The 25,766-nt window shown below is 38.1% G+C and overlaps 2 protein-coding genes across 2 annotated transcripts in view; both read left to right on the top strand.

Moving 5' to 3' along the window:
- LOC134650338 (ATP-binding cassette sub-family D member 3) overlaps nucleotides 1-13,628 on the top strand; it is a 33,599-nt gene extending 19,971 nt beyond the window's left edge. Inside the window, exons 14-16 of the mRNA XM_063505299.1 lie at nucleotides 1,436-1,544; nucleotides 10,319-10,423; nucleotides 13,427-13,628. Coding sequence (XP_063361369.1) covers nucleotides 1,436-1,544; nucleotides 10,319-10,423; nucleotides 13,427-13,561 — 349 coding nt within the window. The 3' untranslated portion in view covers nucleotides 13,562-13,628. The remainder of the gene's footprint in view (nucleotides 1-1,435; nucleotides 1,545-10,318; nucleotides 10,424-13,426) is intronic.
- Nucleotides 13,629-17,785: 4,157 nt separating this feature from the next.
- On the top strand, nucleotides 17,786-22,629 carry LOC134650042 (midnolin homolog). Its single transcript, XM_063504866.1, has 5 exons — nucleotides 17,786-18,161; nucleotides 18,287-18,374; nucleotides 18,487-19,946; nucleotides 20,237-20,324; nucleotides 22,258-22,629. The coding sequence occupies exons 1-5, from the start codon at nucleotides 17,962-17,964 to the stop codon at nucleotides 22,564-22,566; spliced, it is 2,145 nt and encodes a 714-aa protein (XP_063360936.1). The 5' UTR covers nucleotides 17,786-17,961; the 3' UTR covers nucleotides 22,567-22,629.
- The last annotated feature ends 3,137 nt before the right edge of the window (nucleotides 22,630-25,766 follow it).

Here is a 25,766-nt window from a genome sequence, read left to right as displayed (position 1 = left end):
TAAGAAAGATAAAACATGCAAACATTTTATCCCAACATGACGTAACTTTTTCACGTTAGCCCATAACATCGGATTGACACGGCATTCATAAAAAAACCGGCCAAGTGCGAGTCGGACTCGCGCACGGAGGGTTCCGCACCATCAACAAAAAATAGAGCAAAACAAGCAAAAAAACGGTCACCCATCCAAGTACTGACCCCGCCCGATCTTGCTTAACTTCGGTCAAAAATCACGTTTGTTGTATGGGAGCCCCACTTAAATCTTTATTTTATTCTGTTTTTAGTATTTGTTGTTATAGCGGCAACAGAAATACATCATCTGTGAAATCTTCAACTGTCTAGCTATCACGGTTCGTGAGATACAGCCTGGTGACAGACGGACGGACGGACGGACAGCGGAGTCTTAGTAATAGGGTCCCGTTTTTACCCTTTGGGTACGGAACCCTAAAAAGGCAGTAGGGTCTACCTACACTTGTAACAAGGACGCAACGTAAACAGGCCCCTTTGCTTCACCACAATCGATGGAAAAACTAACAATAAAAGTTTGACGTTTACGTTTTAGAATAGAATAGAAATAATTTTATTCGTGAGCACAAACACAAAATAGAAACAGATGTAACAGATATAACAGAGATATAACAAGAGATAATAAGAGATATAACAGAGAATAAAAGGATAAAGTGCCACGAAATGGTCTCATCTCAGCATGTTGCTGGCGACTTCCAGCGCTGATCTTCCGATGAAACCATCCGGTGAAACAATCACGACATACTAACATGAATACAAAACAAAATTAATATATAACATACAAAAGACAAATACAGCAAAAAGATAAAAATACATTACAATAAATTATAAATTACTATGTACAATGTTGGGTCGAACCCGTCTTGGCCGTACATTGCGCCTGACAGCTAGCGCCATGCGGCAACTATGCAGACTAAACTAAAAAAAATGACAAGATGAAGACAGGTCGATTTCATGAGCAACATCAATATTTTATCGATCTCACAGATTTAACTATGTACAAACAGACAAGTGACGGCGATTTCTAAAGTAATATTATTTATTTTAGTGCAAATCCTTCGGGGTGTAGGTTTACCAACTAATTTTGTTCACGTGTACCATAGAGAAAAAAATACATAGAGTGCTCACTCCATACATCAGTTTTAGTACCAAAAAGACTATTAGCATCTAGCATCGAGTAGCGGAACTATCAGTACTGCTACTTGACAATAGATGTCGCCACCGACCGGAAAGTCTTATGCTGTTGAGATAAGACTTTCCGGTCGGTGCTACATCTATTGTCAAGTAGCAATACTGATAGTTCCGCTACTCGATGCTAGATGTTGACACTGAAATTAATAGTCTGAAGTGATGTATGGAGTGAGCACTCTATGTATTTTTTTTCTCTATGCGTGTACGTAAAATGTCAGGTTCCTGGAGATCGTGCAGCTGGCTTACCTGACGAGCCGCGAGGGCGGCTGGGACGCCGTCGAGGACTGGATGGACGTGCTGTCCGGCGGCGAGAAGCAGAGGATAGCTGTAAGTTTATCAACAGTGATCGGGGATTTCTATGCCACACCGCGGGATATCAAGTCGAAATGGTAATATGGATACGCCACTTGGCCCGCGATAGGAACAAAACTGTTCGAAAAGTAAACGCTATTTCGGTGTTGGTAATTCGTTTATAAAATAAAGGACTGTAAAAAAACAGTGTTGGTTATGATTTAAAGAAAAAATATTATTCAAAAAATTATTAAGTTTTCAATTTTTCAATTTCAAATTTTCAATTATTAATATTAATAATATATGCAATGCATGATTAATTGATTAACAGTAACATGCCAAAACACTCTCCTATATCGCACACGAATCCCGGAATCCCGCGGTATATCCATACTAGCATAATGATTGAGGTCATTCACCCCAAGTGGCATAGAAATCCCCGATCACTGTTTATCAATAACTAGCGACCCGCCCCCGCTTCGCACGGGTTAACAAATTATACATAAACCTTCCTCTTGAATCACTCTATCTATTAAAAGAAACCGCATCAAAATCCGTTGCGTAGTTTTAAAGATCTAAGCATACAGACAGACAGACAGACAGGAAAGCGACTTTGTTGTATACTATGTAGTAGAGATGCACCGGATATCCGGTTACTATCCGGTATCCGGCCTATCCGGCCGTTATTTTAGTATCCGACCGGATACCGGATAGTGACCTACTATCCGGCCGGATACCGGATAGTAAAATTAACACATTTTGGGGTAAAAAATGGAATCTAAAAAACAGCGATCATAATGCTAACGACAACGTAGATAGAAATGAATACGTAACCAATGTCACACAATACACTTATTTGTTTACACAAAAATACTCGCGCGCACTTGTAACTATAAACGAACTTACTACGTAATGACATGATAAAACTCGTTACGATCCTAGAAATGTGTCCGCACGAACGTTCACTACGAAACAGGTCGAAACCTGCACGACGCGCACCTGCAAAACTCAAAATATAGGTATAGTTCCGCCGGCCGGATACCGGATATTCGGCCAGTGTCCAGGCCGGATATCCGGTATCCGGCCAAACAACTATCCGTTGCATCTCTACTATGTAGTGATGTGACTCGAAATTAAACTTTCGTGAGACATTTTAAACTGTTTCACTCGCACGACAACGACACCGACAACACACAACGGCAACGGAAACACGACGAACGAACGACAACGGTTTCACTCACTTAGATTTTTAGCAATTGGCGACATGTTTCGGGCCCTTCGGGGCTCTTAGGCTCGAGTACCAATAGCGACTAAAAATCTAAGTCAGTGAAATCGTTGTCTAAACAGTTAAATAATGTGACTGGTATATAGAGAAACCGCGTGTTCGGCCTCTGATAGCAGTGGCAATACGTTTCACACTCGCCGATCCTTCGTGGCCTACTGAATAAACACCTGGTCCTAGTGCACCTGGCAACTGGCGGAGTGTGGTGTTTGCGTGGTGAAATAACCACTATAATTATAGATTTTGCGAGACGGATGAAAAACAATAAATTTTTCTCACTTTGTTTTCAAAAGAAAGAGATCGATTACATCCACAAGAGGACTAGTTGTTTTACTTCATGTGCCCGTAAAATGTAAAACTATTCAATTCTTATACATCAAACAATTATTACTTTACAACCTACAACAATAGGATTAAACGATTAGTTTAGTACAAACAATAGAAATACCCGAAACACAATAGACTCACAACACACAATAGACTTTAAAGTCTATGGTTTATTACCTCACAGACTACATATATACAGACGCTGCTATCCCATACATTCAAATGTGACCGCCTAAAAGCGCATCATTACCAGATGGCGTCACTGAAAATGCACTGTTGCCTATCATGGATACAAGATGGCGCTGTGTCACATCCAAATCATAGAATTCCTAACGACATCTATACGTCTTCATTGAAAGTTAGTAGACATATGTCGTTGCCAACGATTAGAAGTAATCAACAGATGTCGCTTTATAGCGTATTGAATAAATCATGAATCTAGTTTAAAACTGGATCAAGCATGAGGGGTGGAAGGAAATGACCGAACAGGATAGTCTTATGTATCTTTCAGTATGAGTAAAGAGAGTTCGGGCACTTAAGGAGTACAGGGAGGGAAGGGAGAGGCAGGGTACAGAGAAATAGCGTAGCCAAACGGTATAACCATAAAGTAATTTCGGAAAACGATACTGTGGTGATGATAATATTTATATATTATAAGAATGCTACATAAGTCTTGCCGAAACTATTTAAACCGGCTGAAAATAAATACCTGTCATAATAATTTTGCGCATGCTACCATTGGTGCATGGCAAAAGGATTAGACATTACTACTGGCGTAAGTCCGTCTATATGCCACCGTGCCACTGGTACTTGAGCGTTTCTTTATATTTTTTTAATCCAATTGCTCAAAAAGTTTAGTTTTTGTAGCTGCAAATCGTGCGTAAAGTTTGATTTTTTTACACTAGTGCTAAAAAGTAATCTGATTGATACATTTTAAATAAATGAGTATTATGCGAGACCCGCTTATAAATGACCCACCTGAACAACGCGCGATTGGGCATAAAGGAGTATTATTCGAGACCCAATAGTATTACTTGAACAACGCGCGACAGAATGAAGCTGACGTTCGTACAATACACTTTATACACTTAATATAAATGTAATTAATTAGATATATATCAATATAATGAAATAACAAAAGATTCAGGTTTTTTACATATAGCTGGTCAACCAAATCTTGTCAGTAAAATAAAGGCGCGAAATTCAAATTTTCTATGGGACGATATCCTTTCGCGCCTACATTTTTCAAATTTGCCGCCTTTTTCTACTGTCAAGATCTGGTTGACCATGTATAATTATATGTTCTGAAAATTAATTTTATTAATTTTAATAATACAATTTCTCTTCAATTGGCATAATGCTGACAACAGTGACAACAGAATCCACATTGAAAAAAATGGCAATTAAAAGTAAAACTTTTTTTATTCCCTTCCCGCCTTTTTTATTCAACATTTAAAGTGATTTATGTTTGTAAGTAATTGCCAAGAAAGCATAAGTTATTAAATAAAAATGAGTGATTCAGACGATTTTGGAGTTAATTTAACGCCACCAGATATCAAAGCAAAGGCATCCGTTGTAAGTGACAGGGCTATAACCGCGAAAATCGAATTTCGCAAATTGCGGGCATTTTTCTCTGTCACTCTAATTACGCCTGCATTGGAGTAAAAGAGAAAGATCCCCGCAATTTGCGAATTTCGGTTTTGGCGGTAGCCCCTCAGTATATTACCGGAAAAATCGAAAGCTCGGTACTCGAGCAAAATGACATACTTCTCGCACTTATATCGAAAACTACTATTTTTTGCCATTTTTTATATTGTGATCTTTTTTGCCACTTTTGTGTTATTTGTACTCAAATTCACGAGCTCTTTCGATCCTAATGAGATAAATTACCTCAATTCATGCTCAATTCACTCTTATCGTGCCTTCTAAAAATTTACGATACAAGTTGCATTGCAATAACTATAAAAAAGTAACTGATTTGACTAGTACGAAAATACCCTATTGTAACAATACGATGCGACGTTGTCGAGTTAAACTGGACTCGCTTCGCAGTAACTCATAGCAGTTTGGCAACGTCGCGTCGTGCTTTTATTTTTAAGCAACAGATTTGTACATGATTTGTACCATCTTAGTACCTATACATACAAAGATATGTTTTCATAACGTTCCTTTTCAACTTCTCCCATGGCAAAACCCGTACCTATCAAACCTGAAATTATTATACAAAAGCATTTAATGTTTGTTTTAATAAACTTTTTCTGTTATAATTAGAATAAATATATCTAATTTTGCGTATATTGACCAGGCAGGTGTTTGTATCACTAATTATGTGACCTATAAGTATAGACAGACAACAGCGTGCACAGAAACGTCAAAAACGGCATCAAGTAATGATTATTGCTATTTTAAAATTAGTCCCCTACTTCAGGGTAATGTTATACGCCTGTTCCTTAAAAAAGCTGAGGGCCTACCGCGAACCACGTTCGACGTGTTGCCTCCCTGTCACACTTACGTACGAATTTACAAGTGCGACAGAGAGGCAACACGTCGAACGTGGTTCGCGGTAGGCCCTCAGAAATGGACACTGAGGCATAATTATCATTATTTTGGAATTTAAGTACTATATAATATTATTTGTAGTCTTTTGGAATATCATATTTTATTTGAACTAATAATATTGTATAATAATAAATCATAAAAGCTCTATTTAGGGACAAGAAAGAACTTTCAACGGCAACACTAAAAATAAACTGTCAAATAGTCAAGTCGCCACAAAGCGGCACCGCGTTTGTTGCCTAAGTTGCCTTTGCTTTGTTTCTGTTTATACAAACTTATTAATTTCATATTATAGCTTCATTTGAACTATAGTACAAGTACGTGAATAGAATACCTAGACGTGTCTTGCTTGGTGCAGTTGCGTAGGTATGCTAAAAGGAAAGTTGGAAGACCGATGTGGCGCTTTAAAGACTGTGCTAAGCGTGACATGTGCCCAAAATGTGGGAGGTCGTGCCGCTCACGCATCGGCCTCCACAATCACCAAACCCGTTGTCTAAACAGCAATGCATAAATCGTCTGCAATAGACGAAAAGACCTGTGATGATGACGTGAATTGCCGATGTAGTAACGGAACACTACTAATGGTAAAACCTACATATTAATCTGACAGTGTCTACTGTTTGCCAATAAATGATAAAATTGATAAAAAATTAACACTTCAGGTAAGTTTGTTTTGAATACAAAGGTTAATTAAATAATTTATCACCACACCAACTGGTAAAGGCCCCCTTGATTGTTCAAATACTAATGAGAAAATGGCATTTTTCCCACATGTGGGGCAAAGTAATCAGATCTCAATTTTGAGTTTCCTTATGTTAGCTGGTAGAATTTACTTTTAAATGATGATTTTGAATTATAAATTCTTTATAATGTTCATGTGGATTTGATTTTTTTGGTATTTTATAGTTGGTATTTTCCCTGCGTTGGCATGGTGATAAATTCTGTGTTTCATTAGGTGGCAATGTTTGTTTAACCCTCGTGCCTTGAATTCTCACAACGCTCAAGATTCCACTTCTCGAACCACTCGCTACGCTCATAGTTCAAATCTTCTGCTTGCCCTGGAATCAACATTAGCATGAGCGGTTAAACAACTGCTTTGCCCCCTTGCCCACTAATAACTATTGTCAAGTTTTATTTTAACCCCCCATGCTAATATTGATACCCGAGCAAGCAAAAGATTCCAAAGTATTTAGAGTTAGAGCAAGAAAGAAGAAAGGTACGTCATAATTTCAAAGATGTTTGACATTTAAAATAACACATGTACTGCGCAGGCGATCAATATCGCTGCATACTTTTCTTGGTCTAAATCTATACAATGGTTAGTGTTTGCAAACAGACTCCAATGTGAAGGCAATGTGTATTAAACTTTATTGTGATATTATTACATTTTATATATAAAAAATATGTTTCTGATTTCAGGACCCAGCCTCTAGCCACTAGAAGTTACAATGTACTCGTATGCAACAAGAGAGTGAAGATGAAATAGTCAATGCATCTCTGTACAGTCGCCATCAGATATATCGGAACGGCCAAGGTGTTCACAATATCTGAACACGCACTCTAACGCCCTGACCATAGAGGCGTGTTCAGATATTTGTGAGCGCCTTGGCCGCTCCGATATATCTGATGGCGACTGTACCACAAGTAAAATATTTTGAGTGGAAGATGGTTGAGATTGATTCCTGTTTCAACGGACAGACACATGCTATGAAGATTCTCTTAAAAATAATAAAATACAATTAATAAATTCAATGTTTAACATGATAGTGACTTTATTTTGTCTACCCACTAACAACCAATTTGTTCAATGCTGGCGGGCAATGGCGGTAAACTTAAATATTTGATGTGGTATGAAGCTAAATGTTTTGAACATAATGGCAAGCCACTAAAAAGTTTTAATCCTAGATTAGCCATTAAACTGTGGCTACCAGTCTGATTTGTTAATTGTTATATAAGTACAGTCAGCGTCATATAGTAGGTAGCATCCAAAGTATTCAAATAGTTCGGTACACCATATTATTTGTATGGCGTACTGAACTATTTGAATACTTTGGATGCGACCTACTATACGACGCTGACTGTACTTAATTTAAATATATATAAATTGTATATTATTTCTACGGCCTCCTAGCTAGTCAGTAGTGACAGTGACCCTGCTCTGCTATGTGCTATGAAGTAGGAGGTCCTGGGTTCAAATCCTCATAGGACATTTATTTGTTTTTTAATTGTGTGTGTATATATTAATGGTCTATATCTATTCCCATCTGTCCACACCTCTTGTATGGCGGCGGGGACAAATGGGCCACCACCATGGGACACCATATTAATACACTTTTAGGGGGATCCGAACCTAGGACTTCCAGCTTTGATATGATCATAAAATATAAGATATGTATGTATTTACATTTACACATTGTATTATTGCTCTCATACATATAGGGATATTTTTTAAAATGTCGGATGTCTCTTCTCTTTTGAGCATGAATAGAAGCAGGGGATAACTGACAGAACGGGATAGTCTTATGTATCTTTCAGTAGGAGTAGCAGCGAAAGCGCTATTATTGTTTGTCCTTGTCACAGTCTCACATCTTGTTTTATTCCCCACCGTAAATTGACCACCGTGATTGGTCGAATTCATTTGTTGCCCACCATAACAAATAAATTCGACCAATCATAGCGGCGCAATGCGACGCTATGATTGGTCGAATTTACATGTTTTGTCCCTCACGGAGGCACGCGTACACCACTTCTATAGGATGCTACCTTCTATGCTTTTGAGCAAGTTTTTGTCACCTGCCCTGCTATTCAAACTGCTCAAGAATTTACACTGTTTTGTTACCAAGTAGGTCGATTAGTGTAAGACTGTCCTAAAATATATGTATAGCTATATGAGGACAATTTTGTAATGCGTAAGGTTAAGTAAATTAATATACAAACAGCAACACTCCTAACTGTACATCGGTACAGTTAACACTTAACAGTGTGGCTGATGATACCATGTAGGTTTAATATATTTTAATTATTATCACGTTTCTAAGAACAATAGTACATTATTGTCGAGGTTCGGAAGTAGCTACTTGCAAGCTGAGGATTCGTTTTAAACGGACGACCTTGGGAGTCCGTTTAATTGAATCCGAAGCCAGCAAGTAGCCTTCCAGCCGAGTCATATATAGTGCTTTTCTCAAAAATGGTGCAAGAGATATTTTACAGAAGCAACGTTCTAATTTTCACAGAGAAAAGTAAAACCATTAAAAAGATTTGCTTGCCGCCTTTAAAAAAAATAGAAGTGTATTTTTCTGCTGAAAATACGCCAACGTATTTGAGACACCTAAATAGTCGCGGTACCAACATTATATTAATAATAAGTGCTGATCATCTGTTTGGCTGTTGAATGGACCTATGCCTTCATTTGATATGGCCATTCAAAGTTTTAAAAAGTTTGGAACTCGTTTAATAATGGAATTTGTATGCAACATTGCAGTCCCGAAATCGAGACTGCAATGTTTTTAACTTTTTAATTTTTAGAATGACCATAAACTACACACTTCGCGACCTATTTTTTAACCGGCAACGTCGACTTTGCCGTCCATTTTTGAGAAAAATTATATTATTTATTACTTAATAATGTTGATATGTTGTCTGTGATATGATCATAAAGTATGAGGATTTACTACAGTGACATCTATTGATAGTCTTTCTCAAACAATCGAGCTATTTAGTGTGTTACAACGGCAAGAAACTAACTGTCTAGTAATGCGATAGATGGCGCTTAGAATAGTTCATGCCATTATTTATTTATTTTTTTCTGCGTCGATTTACTATGTGTAAATGGATGTTTTAAAAGGTTTTTGTTGTAATATGCTAAATAAATTAGAACTATACATGTTAATTTAAAAATTGGCAAGATTTGAAATAACACAAATATATATTTAGGCCCAATGGTGCTCTGAGTGACATCTCTTGGATTTTTGTGGAACTAAGCGAGGCTTGTATGGGCCGATTACTCTATACTATACTTACTTTATGATTACCTCTGTCAAATGGAAACATGAAGGGTGTACTTTGACTATGTTATTGACTCTTCAACTAAACAAAAGACAATCGGCACAGCACTCTCGATCTCATTCTACTACAAAACAACACTGTATTGCCATTCATCTTCGTTATTTTATAAAATCAGGAGTATAATGTTTAAAAGTGTAAATTTAAGAATAAAAACCCTTGACTTTGGGTATGCATGCCTACATTTTTATGCAGTATTTCCGCAGTTGGTAAGTAAAATACCTACGAACTTTGATCACTCAAACACGTTGACACACGTTAGCGATGTTTTTTGGGTGCGCATCGTCGCGAACCGCTATTCGCCGATCCTAGCACTAGCACATTGACGTATATATCTCAGGACTGGCCTTACGGGCAATAAGAATGGGGCCAGTACAGCGGTGGGACACCGCTACAACGCGATTGGTTGATGAGTTCGCATTACACGCGCGATTGGTCGCAACTAGTTGCGTTAGACTGCACGATTGGCTTGAATTCGTGAGTGACACCGCTGAACTAGTATCATTTTTAGTGCACGCAAGGCCCGTACTTAGATATACGTCAATGTCCTAGCATAAGCATTGAATATATTCGTTTGTCACAGATGGCCCGTCTGTTCTACCACGAGCCGCAGTTCGCCATCTTGGATGAGTGCACTAGCGCCGTGTCTGTAGACGTCGAGGGTCAGATGTACCAATACTGCAGAGAGGTAAGACACCAACACTACACATATGTACCAGTGTCAACAACTCGCTGGCCCAATATTACAGGGTTCTATGTTTCACTTTTATCGAATTGAAATTTGAACATTGTCATAGTGACATTAAGTCGAATTTCAACTGTCTTGAAAATGTAACATAGAACCCTGTAATATTGGGCCAGCGAACTATCGCCCGACAATAACCCGTCCATTTGAAAGGCGCTCAACAGGAATCAGAAGGCCTACCGCGAAAGTCGTAATCCATATCTAAAATCTTCGAGCGTATTCGAGCGATAGAGATAGGCAGTAATGAAACTTCGATTTTCGATTTTTGCGGTAGACTTGACTATACTTCGTTTTTTTTTAGCATTAGAAATAAGGTAAACAATCTTGATGTGTCTTTTAATTGAAAAACACATTTTGAAAATAAGTTACGGTAAATATGTAACAATTATGAATCTAATACGATCTTTTATAGTCGTCTGCTTTCATAAGTAATAGTTATTGATTTTTAAAAAGTGTTTTTCAATAAAAATACATGTCAAAATCGCTTACCTTCTTTCAAGTTCTTTCTAATGCTAAAAAAACGAACTATAGAGGTTGGCCGTTGCAAGCAAAGTATAGCCGAATGAGAGATTGATATCAAAATCTATAACATTAATTAGACTTACTAGAACTTATTAGACTTACTAGACTAGAAAAAGGTTAAACTAAATAAAGCAATGGGTATTACGAGGTGCAGCGCCTACTTTACAAGAACATTAAAGAAAGGCCATCACTTTATTAGAGTCTGTTCGGAAAAAGAAGAGTCGTGAAATGTATGGGATCCAAACAATTCTAAGACTCTTTTATTTTTCCGCACAGACTCTATACGTATACATTATACGTATTTGGTTCATAATAAACTTCCGTAATTATTTGCAAAAAGGGAATTCCTATAACGATAAGGGTAAATTATCTCAACTAGGTATTCAAATGGGTTTTATTCGGTCAGTTCTTTGATATCAGATAACCCCGTTAGTCGTCAAGATAAGTTTATAGTTGGCGTGGAAATATTTTAGCCAATCACACAACACATGCTTCAAGAATTTCCCCCGTCCGCTATTGCTATGATGCGTGCGGAAAAAGCCACTTTAGATCGGTTTTCCTAGGATAGCGGTGCCGTCATGTAGCGGCCGTCTCCATACTAAATAATACGGCTAAATATGGATGTCGTAGTATTTGTATGGAGACGGCCGCTATATGACGGCACCGCTTTCGGAGGAAACCAAAGCTTTATGCTCTGTTTTCCTAGGATAGCGGTGCCGTCATATAGCGGCCGTCTCCATACAAATACTAAACATCCATATTTAGCTGTATTATTTAGTATGGAGACGGCCGCTATATGACGGCACCGCTATCCTAGGACAACCGATCTTTAAGATCTGTGCTAAATAAGTTTATACCTTTAAGCGATATTAAATTTATATATTTCGGGGATCTCGGAAACGGCTCTAACGAATTCGATGAAATTTGCTATATGGGGGTTTTCGGGGGCGAAAATCGATTTAGCTATGTCTTATTACACAGTGATCCTGTTTAAAGGTGATACTTGGGAGGGTGTTTTTGCTGCAGCAGAAAAGGGTATGAGTAACGTCGCCTGCTGGCTACGAGATAACCTTCTAACCCTAAATAGCAAAAAGACTAAATTCCTGTGTTTTCATAAATCTGCCGCTTCCAGCCCCTCTAAATCTAAACAATTAATCAAAATTCATAATTGCAATAATGTCAATAGCTTATTATCGTGTTCTTGTGAAGTAATATGTCGTACCGACTCTATCAAATATCTCGGCTTACTTATAGACGAAAACTTAAATTTCAAAGCCCAAATAAAATGTCTCTCTAACAGAATTAGGAAAACGATGTACATATTTAAGAAACTAAGACATTCCGCAGACTTGAGACTCTTAAAAAATATATATATCTCCCTATGTCAGTCTCTAATCACATACGCTATCTCAGTATGGGGCAGTGCCGCCAAGACGTCAATATTAATGGCTGAAAGAGCTCAACGTTCGGTCTTAAAGGTAATGCTCAAAAAGCCCTTCCGATATCCGACAAGCAGCCTCTACCAAGAAGCTAAAGTACTCACAGTCCGCCAGCTCTACATACATAAAGTCTGTCTTTCGATACATAAAAACGCGGCTAAGTCTGAAAATTATGCAGAATTACTTTCTAAACGCGTATTTAAATTACCTATCCCGAGGGTAAATTCCGCTTTTGGGAGACAATTTGGCGGCGTCCTTAGTTCTTTGATCTACAATACGGCCGTAAAGTTCCAGAGCGAATTAATTAATTGCACTGTGCATGTAGCTAAAAGGTTACTTTTTAATTGGTTATTATCACTTGATTATAATGAGACTGAGACATTACTTCTAAAAATTGTTTAACACAATTCTCGAATAAATGTAAAACTAACTAAACTAGACTAAAATTGTATAACTCTAAAAACTGTTTAACTGAAAACTTTAATAGATATAAAAATAACTGATTAGACTGAGATATTATAACTGATACTAAAGGTGAACCTAGAAACAAAAATTAGTAGTAATGTAATAACAGATAGACTTACATAGTGTACACAATTGTTAAAATTAGAATTAGGTATCTTTCTCCTCTTAAGTTAACTTGCATGACATACAATATACATCTGGTCTCCCGCGATACAGGCCTAGCCTAGTGCGGGGACTCCTGGAATCTCGGCATGTCAATTTAGTTATGCACAACTCTTACCAGTAACTCGTGTTGTAACCACTGTTGTATCCTTTCCGTGCAATAAAATATATTTTTATCTTATCTTATCTTTTATCTTTATCTCTGGGACAACACGCATTTTTGATTTTTTATGTTTTCCGAGCAGAGCTTGGTCTCCCAGATATTAATTTCCTGATGTGACAACTATAGATTAAATGTGTATAACTTTATGTACCACCGTATCCCTTTTCTAATTTATCTTTTTTTTTTTTCAAATAGATGGGTATATCTCTCTTCACGGTATCTCACCGCAAGTCTCTATGGAAGCATCACGACCACTACCTGCAGATGGACGGCCGTGGTGGCTACGTTTTCGAGGAGATTGACGGCGACACGCAGGAATTTGGATCGTGAACTTTATTGTAATTATGAGACGATTCGAAATGGCTTGGCAGTGAAATGGTGCTTTAGTTGCAAATAGCAAATCTAATACCTTTAAACGAGCAATTCTTGTTTATTTATTTATTTATTTATTTATATATAGATTTCGGGGATCTCGGAAACAGCTCTAACGATTTCGATGAAATTTGCTATATGGGGGTTTTCGGGAGCGAAAAATCGATCTAGCTAGGTCTTATCTCTAGGAAAACGCGCATTTCCGAGTTATTATATGTTTTCCGAGCGAAGCTCGGTCACCCAGATATTTGTGTTTATACGACTTATTAAGTTCGCGAAATCGTTGCAATATTGCTACACACGTACATATTTTTATTTAAATTATTGGTTAGAACGTATTATTATGATTAAAGTGTTTTATAAATAAATACTTATAAATATTACATCTGGACTCTAAATTAATAGTTTATAGAGTTTTACTTTCATATTATCACAGTTGTTAACTAAAGATCGGTTTTCCTAGGATAGCGGTGCCGTGCCGTCATATAGCGGCCGTCTCCATACTAAGTAATACGGCTAAATATGGATGTCGTAGTATTTGTATGGAGACGGCCGCTATATGACGGCACCGCTATCGGAGGAAACCAAAGCTTAACTGGCAAAGAACTGTACCTAACTAATTATTAAGTAATTGTTGTGGCATCATGTTTTTATACAGTTATGATTGTTATGAATGTTCTTTTTTAGTTTTCCGTATCATTCTCAGGAATTGCTTTTTGTAATAGATGTTTCGTTACTTCCATATTTCGTGCTTTAGGTAAATATGTACCTAAATACTATAAATATGTTTTAAACTTTAGCACTATTTCACACCGACTTTTTAAAGTTCAAGCTGCTAGGGACCATAGTGAATGTTAATGAAACATATGTGACGTCCCACGGATAAAGGTACCTTATGGCCGTTGGCGCTTAAGCTTTGGATTCCTCCGAAAACGGTGCCGTTATATGACGGCCGTCATATAGCGGCCGCAAAAGACGGTCGTCTTTACGGTGGCGACATGTGGAAAGTACCACGGCGTCATAACACACCGTCATCCACCAAGGTCAAAGCGGCAAATTTGAAAAATGTAGGCGCGATACGATAACGTCCCATAGAAAATTTGAATTTCGCGCCTTTTCCTACTGACAAGATTTGCTTGATCATCTATAATTTACTTTGAGGATGAAATATCATCAGAAGAGGAAAATAATCGTAGTACGGAATCATTTATTCAAATCTCGTGTCATTTATTCAAAATGGCGTCACCGCTATCTAATAAAACGTTCACGAAACTATTGACACCGTCATGACGGCCGTCATCTTACGTTACGTTGACAATCAACGTAACGTAACGTAACGTCGTCTAGGAAACCGCGCCATCTTGTTTACATAGACAACGTTCTAGTGACGTCAGTCAACGCTATATAGCGGCCGTAATATGACGGCACCGTTTTCGGAGGAATCCAAAGCTTTACGCTATTATTAACTGCCATAAGGTACCTTTTGCCGTGGAACGTCACATATACATTAAAATCAATGTTGCCAATGTATACATAAACTATTTCCAATGACGCTAGATAAATTTAACGCTTGTTGTATATATAAACTTAATTTTGATTTTAGATCATTTGAAGACATAATATTACTGTGCAATATTAAGTGAAATATTTCTCATGTTCATGTATGCCTACTCAAACTTTTTCATTCATAATAGATTGAAGTCCTATGTGGTAGTTAAATAGAACTGAATTTACCTTTGTTTGTTAAATTATAATATTTTTTGTTATAATTTAGATACTGTCCGATCTATTTTTTATTGTGATTTATTTATTTACAGAAAATAACTAAGTGTAGTGTATGATTTATTTATTTAATTTTATACATGTACTTATTAATAGTTATTACAGATGGCAACACTTTATCATTCAAGCAAAGGCAACCTTTAATTATAATTGAATGAGAAAAGTGGGATATTTGATAGTGTTCATTTAGCATTTTATGAAAAGTTATGATCATGACAATCTTATTTTTAATTTGTCTTTTGATTTTTTTTTACGAGTTTCTACTGCTCCGCTATTTTTTATTTGCCTGCTTTACTAGAGTCAGTCCATGAAAAGTCTGCAGCGGATTTGATTAGCGATGTGACGAGTCTACTTTTTTTCAATTCGAATCATTCGAATTGATTCGGCCGCTGATTCGAATTCAAAATTGAGTTGACTCGACTCGACGATTCGCGTGGTTCGCGACAAGGTCACAGGCACAGGCGCGGAGCGAGTTGAGACGGCGAGTTACGCGGCAGTTGTTGTAAAAAGAACCTTCAGGGCACGAAATTAAGGTTTATTTTTGAATGGCCATACTAGCAGTGAACTCGAGTTGGGATACTTGGGATGGCGAATCAAGCGGCAGTTGTTGTAAAAAGAACCTTCGGGTCATGGAATTAAGGTTTATTTTTGAATGGTCATAGTACCAACTCGAGTTGAGACGGCGAATCGAGCGGCAGTTGTTGTAAAAAGAGCCTTCGGGGTACGGTTTTAAGGTTTATTTTTGAATGGCCTTAGTAGCAGTGTGATAGCGTTGACTCTGCTCGGCGAGTTGGCGAATTGGTGATTCATTCGTCGAGTTAGCTAGTGGTCGAGTTGATTCGAATTGCCAATAGTCTTGATTCGAATTAACTCATCTGTAAGCTGATTCGAATTATTCGAATCAGATAACTCGACTCGCCCATCGCTAGATTTGATAGCCCACGCAGTGCACGTGTTATTTTAAACGTCAAACTTCTATGAAATTATGACGCATAAATGACACTTGCACTGCGTGGGCTATCAAATCCGCTGCAGACTTTTCTTGGTCCGACTCTACAGTAAAAAGCTTTTATTTATATTGTTTTAATTTTTTAAATGTAAGTATCTAAAATAGAGTTATAGCTGGTCAAGCAGATCTTCTTAGTAGAAAAAGGCGGCAAATTTGAAAAATGTAGGCGCGAAGGGATATCGCCCCATAGAAAATTTGAATTTCGCGCCTTTTTCTACTGACAAGATCTGCTTGACCAGCTATAGTATCGCTTAAGATGGTATTCCACCTGTCCGATATTTGATCAAAATGTGCATTGCGTCTCACTCTCTCATTAAGCAAAATGTGAGACGCAAATACAAATTTGATTAAATATTGGACAGGTGGAATACCACCCTTAGATACGAAACAAATGTATAAAACAAATTTAAATCTAAATTATAATTATATAAATGTGTATTTAGAGTATAAGTAACTGTGATAGCTGTTAAGTTTACGTTTTATATTGATTGGTGCTGAAATAAAACGGTTGAGGATAGATGTTCTTTTTTTCAACACTTCTAAAGGTCTGACCAATGTATGTTTTCCATTAGCAGGCAGGCTATGCGGCTCTCCCTCGTATTCTACAAAGTTTAATTTTAATTAAGAATAGGGTTTATGCATGGTCACGTTTTTGAGAATAGATATAGAGGTTTTTAATTGAATTATGTTTCCGACTTTACAGTAGGTACTGTGGCTACTGTTATTATAACTATTTAAATATTACACGTTAAAAAAAAATACTAGCACAATCGCTAGGAATCCCCAGCATACATCTCAGATCATTTTCAGATCGCGTATTATTTAATTTCAAAACATTGCTAACATGTAGTTAAAAGAGATTAGTCACTTCCGCGGTTACCTGTACTTTGACTCCATAACAAAACTGCGTATTTAGGTAGGAAATGGGTAGGAAGATATTCAAAGAAACAACACCTTTCAAATCAATCGAGCGATAACTATAAAGGTAATATGAAACGCGCTATAATGCTATATTGTTAAAGGGAAATCCCTGGCTTTAATAATTTTTGTTTGAGGAAGAGAACCTACTTTTAAATTTCCCACAGAAAGCCTCGATAGGCGTCGCGTGACGTCATGATGACGTCAGGCAGGCCGATGACGTATTTTCTCCGTTTCTAGTATGTTACGTTTAAACGATATATGATAAAGCAGTAGATTACTTTCTTGGAAGGCAATAATCATGTGTTTTATTTATATATTAACAAGAACTTTGTATAATTCTATGATTTGCTACTTTGATTAGTCACCAATATCTAGAAAGAGTAACCGAAACCAAATATTGATTTATTTCATAGTGCATAACGGAATGAAAAGGAGGCCCGCTCCGCATCAGCTGTTGTAAAAAAAAAAATAACGGGATATCGAAGGCGACTGGTCACACTGTCTACGGCCACATCAAATCTGGGGGTCTGGCGTGTGACCCTGTTATTTCTATCTTGCAATAAAATAGCTGTGTAATCTTAGTAAGGTAGTGCGTCGTTGAAATAGTGGGCGAATTGTAAATTCTAGTGGACTATATGTGTAAAATATGGAACGCGCTACGGGAACAGAAGTGTACGGGTGTGGCTCCCCGCAGTCGACGGACATAACGCTGAACATACAAACGACCACTGGTGGTAATTTCTCAATCAGCTTGAACGATAAAAATACAGTGGAGCATCTCAAGAAACTCGTCTCAAAGAAGTTAAAAGTGTCTAAGGATCGGATATGCTTGTTGCATCGCGAAAGGTGAGCTCTATGGTAGACGCCAAGCTTCTATTGTCAAACATATTATCACGGAAATAATGTTGCGTCGGTGCGATGACGCATCCGCGTCCTTTAACTTATATCGATATGGGGTTTTGTGTTCGCAGGCAATTGCGAGAGGGGACGCTGGAGGAGAACGGGCTTCTGGACGGGTCCCGCGTCATTCTACTACCCAGCGTCGAGACGGGCCTGCTGGTACGTCGTCGTCACGTGTTGCACAACAAACTGACACTAATCAATACACGCTTTATCTACTACACCGCTCTGCCTCTAGACATTCGCTATTAAGGTCGTTATCTGTTCACAGAGTCAAAGACCCGAGAACTCCGTGATGCAGGCGCTGGAGTCCCTCAACGACACGCAAGTTAACGACTTCCTCACGGGAAAGTCTCCACTTAATTTAACCATGAGATTAGGTGACCACATGATGTTGATTCAGCTGCAGCTGTCAACCCTGAACTCGGGGGCGGCGAGTGGCAGCCGCTCCCTTAGGACCTCCACACCCACCAAGAGCACCTCGGTTCGTACAAAACGAGATGCCAGGGAAACTCCCAGCCCTCAATGCACACCGGAAAAACCTTCAAACTCTGAAGACACAGCAGACACGGAGAAATTAGGTCTGCCAAAACAGACACACACTCTTCAAAAGCAAGATTTGGAAATACTGCAAAATGCCTTTGATTTGTATTTAGCTGAAGAAAATTTGAAAAAAGAAACGTGTGACACAAAGGATGAATCTTTAGACACCACAAATTGTACTCTCTCAGATCTGTCGGACACATCTATAGAGAATGACCAGTCTCCGATCAAGTCCTTATCCAATTTGGTGTCCAGTCCTATAGACGCATCTACCTCTGAGAGCCGAGAAGCGGCAATTGCAAACTCTGTAAAAAGTAGTTTGATAGATTTGTTGTCGAAGAGTAAATTGCATCATGACATGCTCGCCTCCACCAGCAGCTCCCCGCACGCGCCCTGCCCGGCTCTCACCCCTGACAGCTCCCTCAGTGATGACAGCGACACCTTTACTGACCAGAGCTCATTCTTAGCTGAAAGCACCATCGATGAGTACCCTATGGAAAACCTATTCAACAGTGCCGTTGATAAAGGCCTGTTTGAGGATCAAGACGAGTCTATGATGGATAGAGAGATCTCAAACCTGGCCACAACCAGCCATGGCACTCCGGCTGCTTCTGGCGCCTTGCCTTCCTTCCAAAGCATTGAACCTTTAAAAAATAAGCGCTTCCAATATTTACTCCACAAGACATCAAAATTCAAGCATCCTATTGGTCAAAATAAACAAAAAGCCTTTATGCAATCTGTTGTGAATAAACACAAGAAAAGGATGCAATTTCGACAAGATAGTAACCTTGCGCAACCGTCCACCTCCCGTACTGAGCCTTTCATAACTAACTCCAGGAAGCTAATATTGCAGCCAAGTGCTCAGAGTGAAGACGCAGACCTAGCCACTCCCTCTACTTCTAAACAAATTCCATTTATAGCTCCTGACGCGCCCAAGAAGCCGCAGCGAGCGTCCCCCACGCCTCCTGTCGACACTAAAGCCCTTATAGAGGCTTCAAAGAACCTCACGCAAAAGTTGAAGAAACTGTCTAAAGAAGTGCTGACAAATAAAATAGATCTCAGAACTGCTGAAGAGTCAGTGCGCTCAAAGGTGGGCCCCGGAGCTGTGATAGAATCCATGAAGCATCATGGTAAAGGAATATATTCGGGAACATTCTCTGGCACACTGAATCCTGCTCTGCAAGACAGGTGAGCATATCTTTTTTATTTTTCAAAACATAACTTTTTTGGTAGTCTTTGTGAAAAACATTTTCTATATACTGCATACTTAAAAATAATTGAATTATTTTTGCCTCGATTATTTTGCCTGCTATTTTTGTCAATAAAGTTACACGTACTTGATACTTGTGATAGGTACAAAGGATATGAAAAAACATCTGCATTCCTTTGTGTGCATAACAATGATCGAAGTTTACCTGAAACGGAGCTCTTAGGTCGTTCGCTCGTAATTTTATTCATGCTATTTTCAATAATTCCAGATATGGCCGACCAAAGAGGGACATCTCCACAATTATTCACATTTTGAACGACTTGCTGTGCGCCGCTCCGCCCATCGCTCTTGTTCAGGTACTTTTTAACATGCCTTTTTTTATCTGTAGGTATACATTATACATACATACCTATTTAAATTTTAAACCCCCGACACAAAACAATTGACTCCAATAGTCTGTGGCATCGTAGCTCTTACGGAGAGACCGATTTCGATGCGGTCTTTTTTATCATCCTTATCATCAGATTTTTAAATAATTATATTTTATTTTACAAAACCTACTCTAAATTGTATAAATCTGACAGTACAGTTTTGAAGTTTTGTTTTGCTTATTTTCTAATAAATTATTTTGTAGAGTAAAAGATTCAATTTGTAAGTAAAAAATAATTGATGTTTTTGCTCTACTTAGATATATTATGTAGGCTAGCTATAATAGGTATGACAATTTACGGAGTACGGAGATACCGTTCTTGAAAACAAGATAATTTCAGTATTTAGATTTTAACACTACCTTGCGATTGCACAATGCGATAAACAGCTGAATTGGCTCAAATAAATGACTTGCAGTTTATGCTGCGTCAGACAGTACTTACTATACTTTTTGTCTCCGCAGCTAGGTTTAATTGTAATTGCTGCACTGTGGGCAATTTAAAAAGCCGACGATTATAGTCTTATTAATGCATATGTAAATCATGTTGCTATGTGCTACTATACCTAATCTTACTCGGGCACCCTTTTGACTTATCACTTTGAAGTCATTTCACGACATTTCTATTATGTAACGATGATTGAAGGTGAATGCTTTAAATGCATAATTATTGTCTTTAACAATTATTAATTAGAATTTTAACAGGCTTCGAAATGAAAATAAAGGATATCGCGATAATTATCGAGATTTTTATGCCTGATAATTATCGATTTGATAATAACCTTCTAAAATGTATAAAAAAATAGCGAAAAAAACGCCCCATTTATCTTTTATTTACTATCAAAGAATTCAAAGAAAATAAATATAGCACCATCTGTACCTGGAATAATTGTCCGATATTTATCGGATAATTATCGAGATAACTATAATATATATATTATACTATACTATAATTATCTGGAAGGTACTATACAATTAAATTCAAATATTTTACTGTATACACTATCGGGACAAGTGTATCATCTTCCTTGCGTTGTCCCGGCATTTTGCCACGGCTCATGGGAGCCTGGGGTCCGCTTGGCAGCTAATCCCAGTAATTGGCGTGGGCACTAGTTTTTACGAAAGCGACTGCCATCTGACCTTCCAACCCAGAGGGTAAACTAGGCCCGTATTGGGATTAGTCCGGTTTCCTCACGATGTTTTCCTTCACCGAAAAGCGACTGGTAAATATCAAATGATATTTCGTACATAAGTTCCGAAAAACTCATTGGTACGAGCCGGGGTTCGAACCCGTGACCTCCGGATTGCAAGTCACACGATCTTACCGCTAGGCCACCAGCACCCGGAACAAGTGTATATGGAGGAGAATAAGTGGGAAAATAGAAGCTGAATACATTATTGAAATAATAATTAATAAGATAAGGCCGCAGTCAGGAAGGTTGCGGGTAGCGGGCCGACGCGCGGGTGTTTGTTCACTGTTCACACATTTTATCGAGTTCAATCTATAAATAAATAAATAAATATTATAGGACTTTCTTACACAGATTGACTAAGTCCCACAGTAAGCTCAAGAAGGCTTGTGTTGTGAACATCCGTTTCTTGACCCGCTTGGTGCTGATGGCGGCCAAACCGCGTCCTAAAGCAGTTCCCACTAATTGTGCGAGTTTTGTATAAAATGGTAGTGTAGCTGTAAATTATTTCACATGTATCCACATTCCGTATTGTACTTAAATTATACTGTTATCATATGAGAATTTGCCCTAACATTTTACATCTGAATATAAGCAAAACGTGGTTCCTTTCCTTGAGAATAAGCCAAAAGGTTTGATGAATTATTCAATCAAAATGACTTTAAATTTCAGAAGGAACCAAAACACACATGTTCAACCACTTTGGAGGAGACGAAATGCTCGAGCTGCAGCCAGACCTGCTCCACGGTGCAGTGCTCGGGCTCCACGCCCTGCCTTAAGTGCGACACCGCCAAAGCCCTGGCCATAGAAAACTCCAAGACTAAGTGCAAGCTAGAGCAGCTCCGGCTCGTCATGCAGCAGAAAAAGCAGCGTCGCGAGGCGCGCAAAATGAAAACCTTGCCTTACACCGGGGTACCAGCCAAGACTCTCGCTTCGCCGGACCAGCCGACCATGACTGAAGAAATAGAGACGGTTGCTTAACACGCGATCATGCTCTAATCATCACCCGCTCTGTAGTTAGTATTATAAGATAATGCATGAACGAACCTTCAAGGCTTAAGCCGTTAACACTAACATTCTTTTACTACTGTAATGTACGTCAAATCTTGACGCCTTTAGTTTTGAAGGTTCGTTTGAGCCCTAAAGCTTTGGTTTCCTCCGATAGCGGTGCCGTCATATAGCGGCCGTCTCCATACAAATACTACGACATCCATATTTAGCCGTATTATTTAGTATGGAGACGGCCGCTATATGACGGCACCGCTATCCTAGGAAAACCGATCTTAACACTTTATAAGATAATGCATGAACGAACCTTCAAGGCTTAAGCCGTTAACACTAACATTCTTTTACTACTGTAATGTACGTCAAATCTTGACGCCTTTAGTTTTGAAGGTTCGTTTGAGCCCTAAAGCTTTGGTTTCCTCCGATAGCGGTGCCGTCATATAGCGGCCGTCTCCATACAAATACTACGACATCCATATTTAGCCGTATTATTTAGTATGGAGACGGCCGCTATATGACGGCACCGCTATCCTAGGAAAACCGATCTTAACACTTCAAACTTGTAGCGCTTAGCGACGGCCGCCATTTTGTTAAACCGTTTTGACAGCGCGTTCATTTTACACGAGTCTTCCAACTCGACATTTGTATATAGCTCACTTTGAATAATTTTATGTTGGAATCATTATTAGCGAACGATAGCGATAGTAGTTTTAATTTAACGACGACGTCACTAAACCCATGAATATCTGTTGGAAGACGTCATACAAATTATAATTTCGTTTGCAGTTCAACTCCTGAACAATGGTGTCAGTTAGCTTTTGAAATGTTCATTCAATGGTGCTGATTTTCAAAATGCGAATGTATGCAAATCATTGATTGTCTCGAGCGTAGACTTGTAAAATTACGACAAGTAGACTTTCACTTGCTCTTTGACAATTAACCGTTTTTGTAACGTGAGACAGTAAAGCTTTGGTTTCCTCCGAAAGCGGTGCCGTCATATAGCGGCCGTCTCCATACAAATACTACGACATCCATATTTAGCCGTATTATTTAGTATGGAGACGGCCGCTATATGACGGCACCGCTATCCTAGGAAAACCGATCTTTAGTAGCCTTATAGACTGAAATCCCTTGTACCAGAGCAAAATGTTGGTTGTTTGTGGTAAGATAGTGTACACTCGCGGTTATCGATAGTTGATTATTCGGGAGCGAGTGCGGGTTTGACCCATGTATTCATATTCTAAATTACCAACGCCTATTTAGATTCAGACGTAGACGTAACGTCGATATAAGTGCTATTATACGCATGTACAAATGATACAAGATTGAATAGCGAATCACTAGTTGTAGTTGAAGGGTAACTGTTAAGGACCTCCGAGTTGCCTGGTGCGACGATAAAATTGATTTTTGTTGTTATTTCTTTTAGATTTATATTTTATTTTATTGGTTCAACTGACACTGTACTAGCTTAATTGTATGGAATAACATTAGGATCGGTAGGTTCCATTGGACATTATTTCTTTGGAAATTGTAGACCTCTCGTATTTGTTTAAGTTATGTAATTTCTCATATACTTAGTAAATTTCGAGCGCGTTTTATTCCATAATTATTGTAGTAAATAATCGGCACTGTTTTTGCTAGTTATTTTCTTTGTTTTCTTTTTCTCCTATCACGGAAATGTTATAACATAATAAAATTGTTTTTTTTTTCTTACATATTCTTAATCATTTTATTTTGTTTTATGTAAACGCACGACTAGACGCTAGGATGCGAGACACCAATACGTTAGATCTCGGTAACGAACCCTCTGTAGATGCGAGGACATATACTAAAGCTTTGTACATAATTATTACGCAGAAATTCTACTAGTGTAATGTGCTTTTATGATCTTATAACCAATTACCCATCATTTTTATGTACGGGACTATTATGATCAACTGCCTAGAAAATGCATTAGGTGTAATAACGGAACACTGTGAATGAACTCTGCCTATGTAAACGGTTGCATATACTAAAGTATTGATAGTTTAGACAGGAATTAACAATATTAAGCTGTTTACATCGTATAGCAACAGCAACATGCAATCAAGCTTTTATGTTACAGAGTTATATCTATAATTTTAGTCTTCCGTGTGATTAACGCTTGTTTTCTTGAAATATGTCGAGTCCCATATTGGTAAGGGGCCAAGGTGACACAATTTTTTTCCCTAGAATAATACAGAAGCAATAATCCTAAAGATCCACATCGTGAAAAGTGCCTGTCGTTTGTAAGGTGCGTTGATGTAATGAACTAATGATGTTGTGCCATACGTGTGCCCATTAAGTTTTCTTTATTATATATGTGAGGGAATATATGGCACCATTTTTCTCACCCCTTTTATGTATTCAATCTCTTACCATACTGGTTCAGTAAAGATCTCAAATATGATATATTTATGAGATTCTCGTACGTGTAGAATATATATTATTAAAAAGCCTTCAAGTATATGCAGTTTTCAGACCCTGTCGTTACCAATTGTAAAATTAGTCAGGATGCGTTTTCGTTCGTTTTGAAAATTCGTGAGTTGTTTTTGTCCTTGTATTTGCATGTCTAGTGAGGAGAATAAAGTTACATAACAAAATACACAAGTCTGTTACTTTACCTGATCTAGTTTTAGGTTCTAGTGAAAGTAAAAAAGCAAATATGTTCTAAAATATTTTAATACACTGCAACTGTCATGTGGTAATACGTAACTATTGTAAGATATAAACTATCACATCCGACCGGACCAACAGAAACTCTACGTGCTGTGTTCAGTGAAAAAAACAATTATATTCACAACAAAATACGTCACAAAATCCTTAACACTAAGTCTTTTATAATAAATCCAACACGAACTTAGTAAATAATCGTAAGTAACTACAAAGTCCGACCGAGTAAGGCTTACCAACTACCGAACAACAATAGACGTGAGGCTCGACAAAAACAACGTCTGTACTTCTCGTAAATTATTTTATTATAAAGTTCATTTCATATAAATAGCACATAACCCACACACGCGTCGCGCACACGAGCGCCGGCGACAAGCCTGCCGCGGACAACGCGCCAGCCTTGCCGCGGGTTATTCCCACTAGTTACCACCAAATTGTTACCAGTGGTAACTACTGGGAATTTTTTTCCCACCTTTTACCACTGG

The sequence above is a fragment of the Cydia amplana genome, chromosome 8, assembly GCF_948474715.1.
Source record: "Cydia amplana chromosome 8, ilCydAmpl1.1, whole genome shotgun sequence".
NCBI classification, from domain to species: Eukaryota; Metazoa; Arthropoda; class Insecta; order Lepidoptera; family Tortricidae; genus Cydia; species Cydia amplana.
Note: the sequence above shows the minus strand (reverse complement) of the source record. Positions and strands in the feature narration are given on the sequence as shown.

Coding starts and splice junctions, on each gene's coding strand:
- LOC134650042 (XM_063504866.1), top strand. CDS start 17,962: ATGGAACGCGCTACGGGAACAGAAGTGTACGGGTGTGGCTCCCCGCAG. Junction 18,162..18,286: donor TGCTTGTTGCATCGCGAAAG/GTGAGCTCTATG, acceptor TTGTGTTCGCAG/GCAATTGCGAGAGGGGACGC. Junction 18,375..18,486: donor GCGTCGAGACGGGCCTGCTG/GTACGTCGTCGT, acceptor ATCTGTTCACAG/AGTCAAAGACCCGAGAACTC.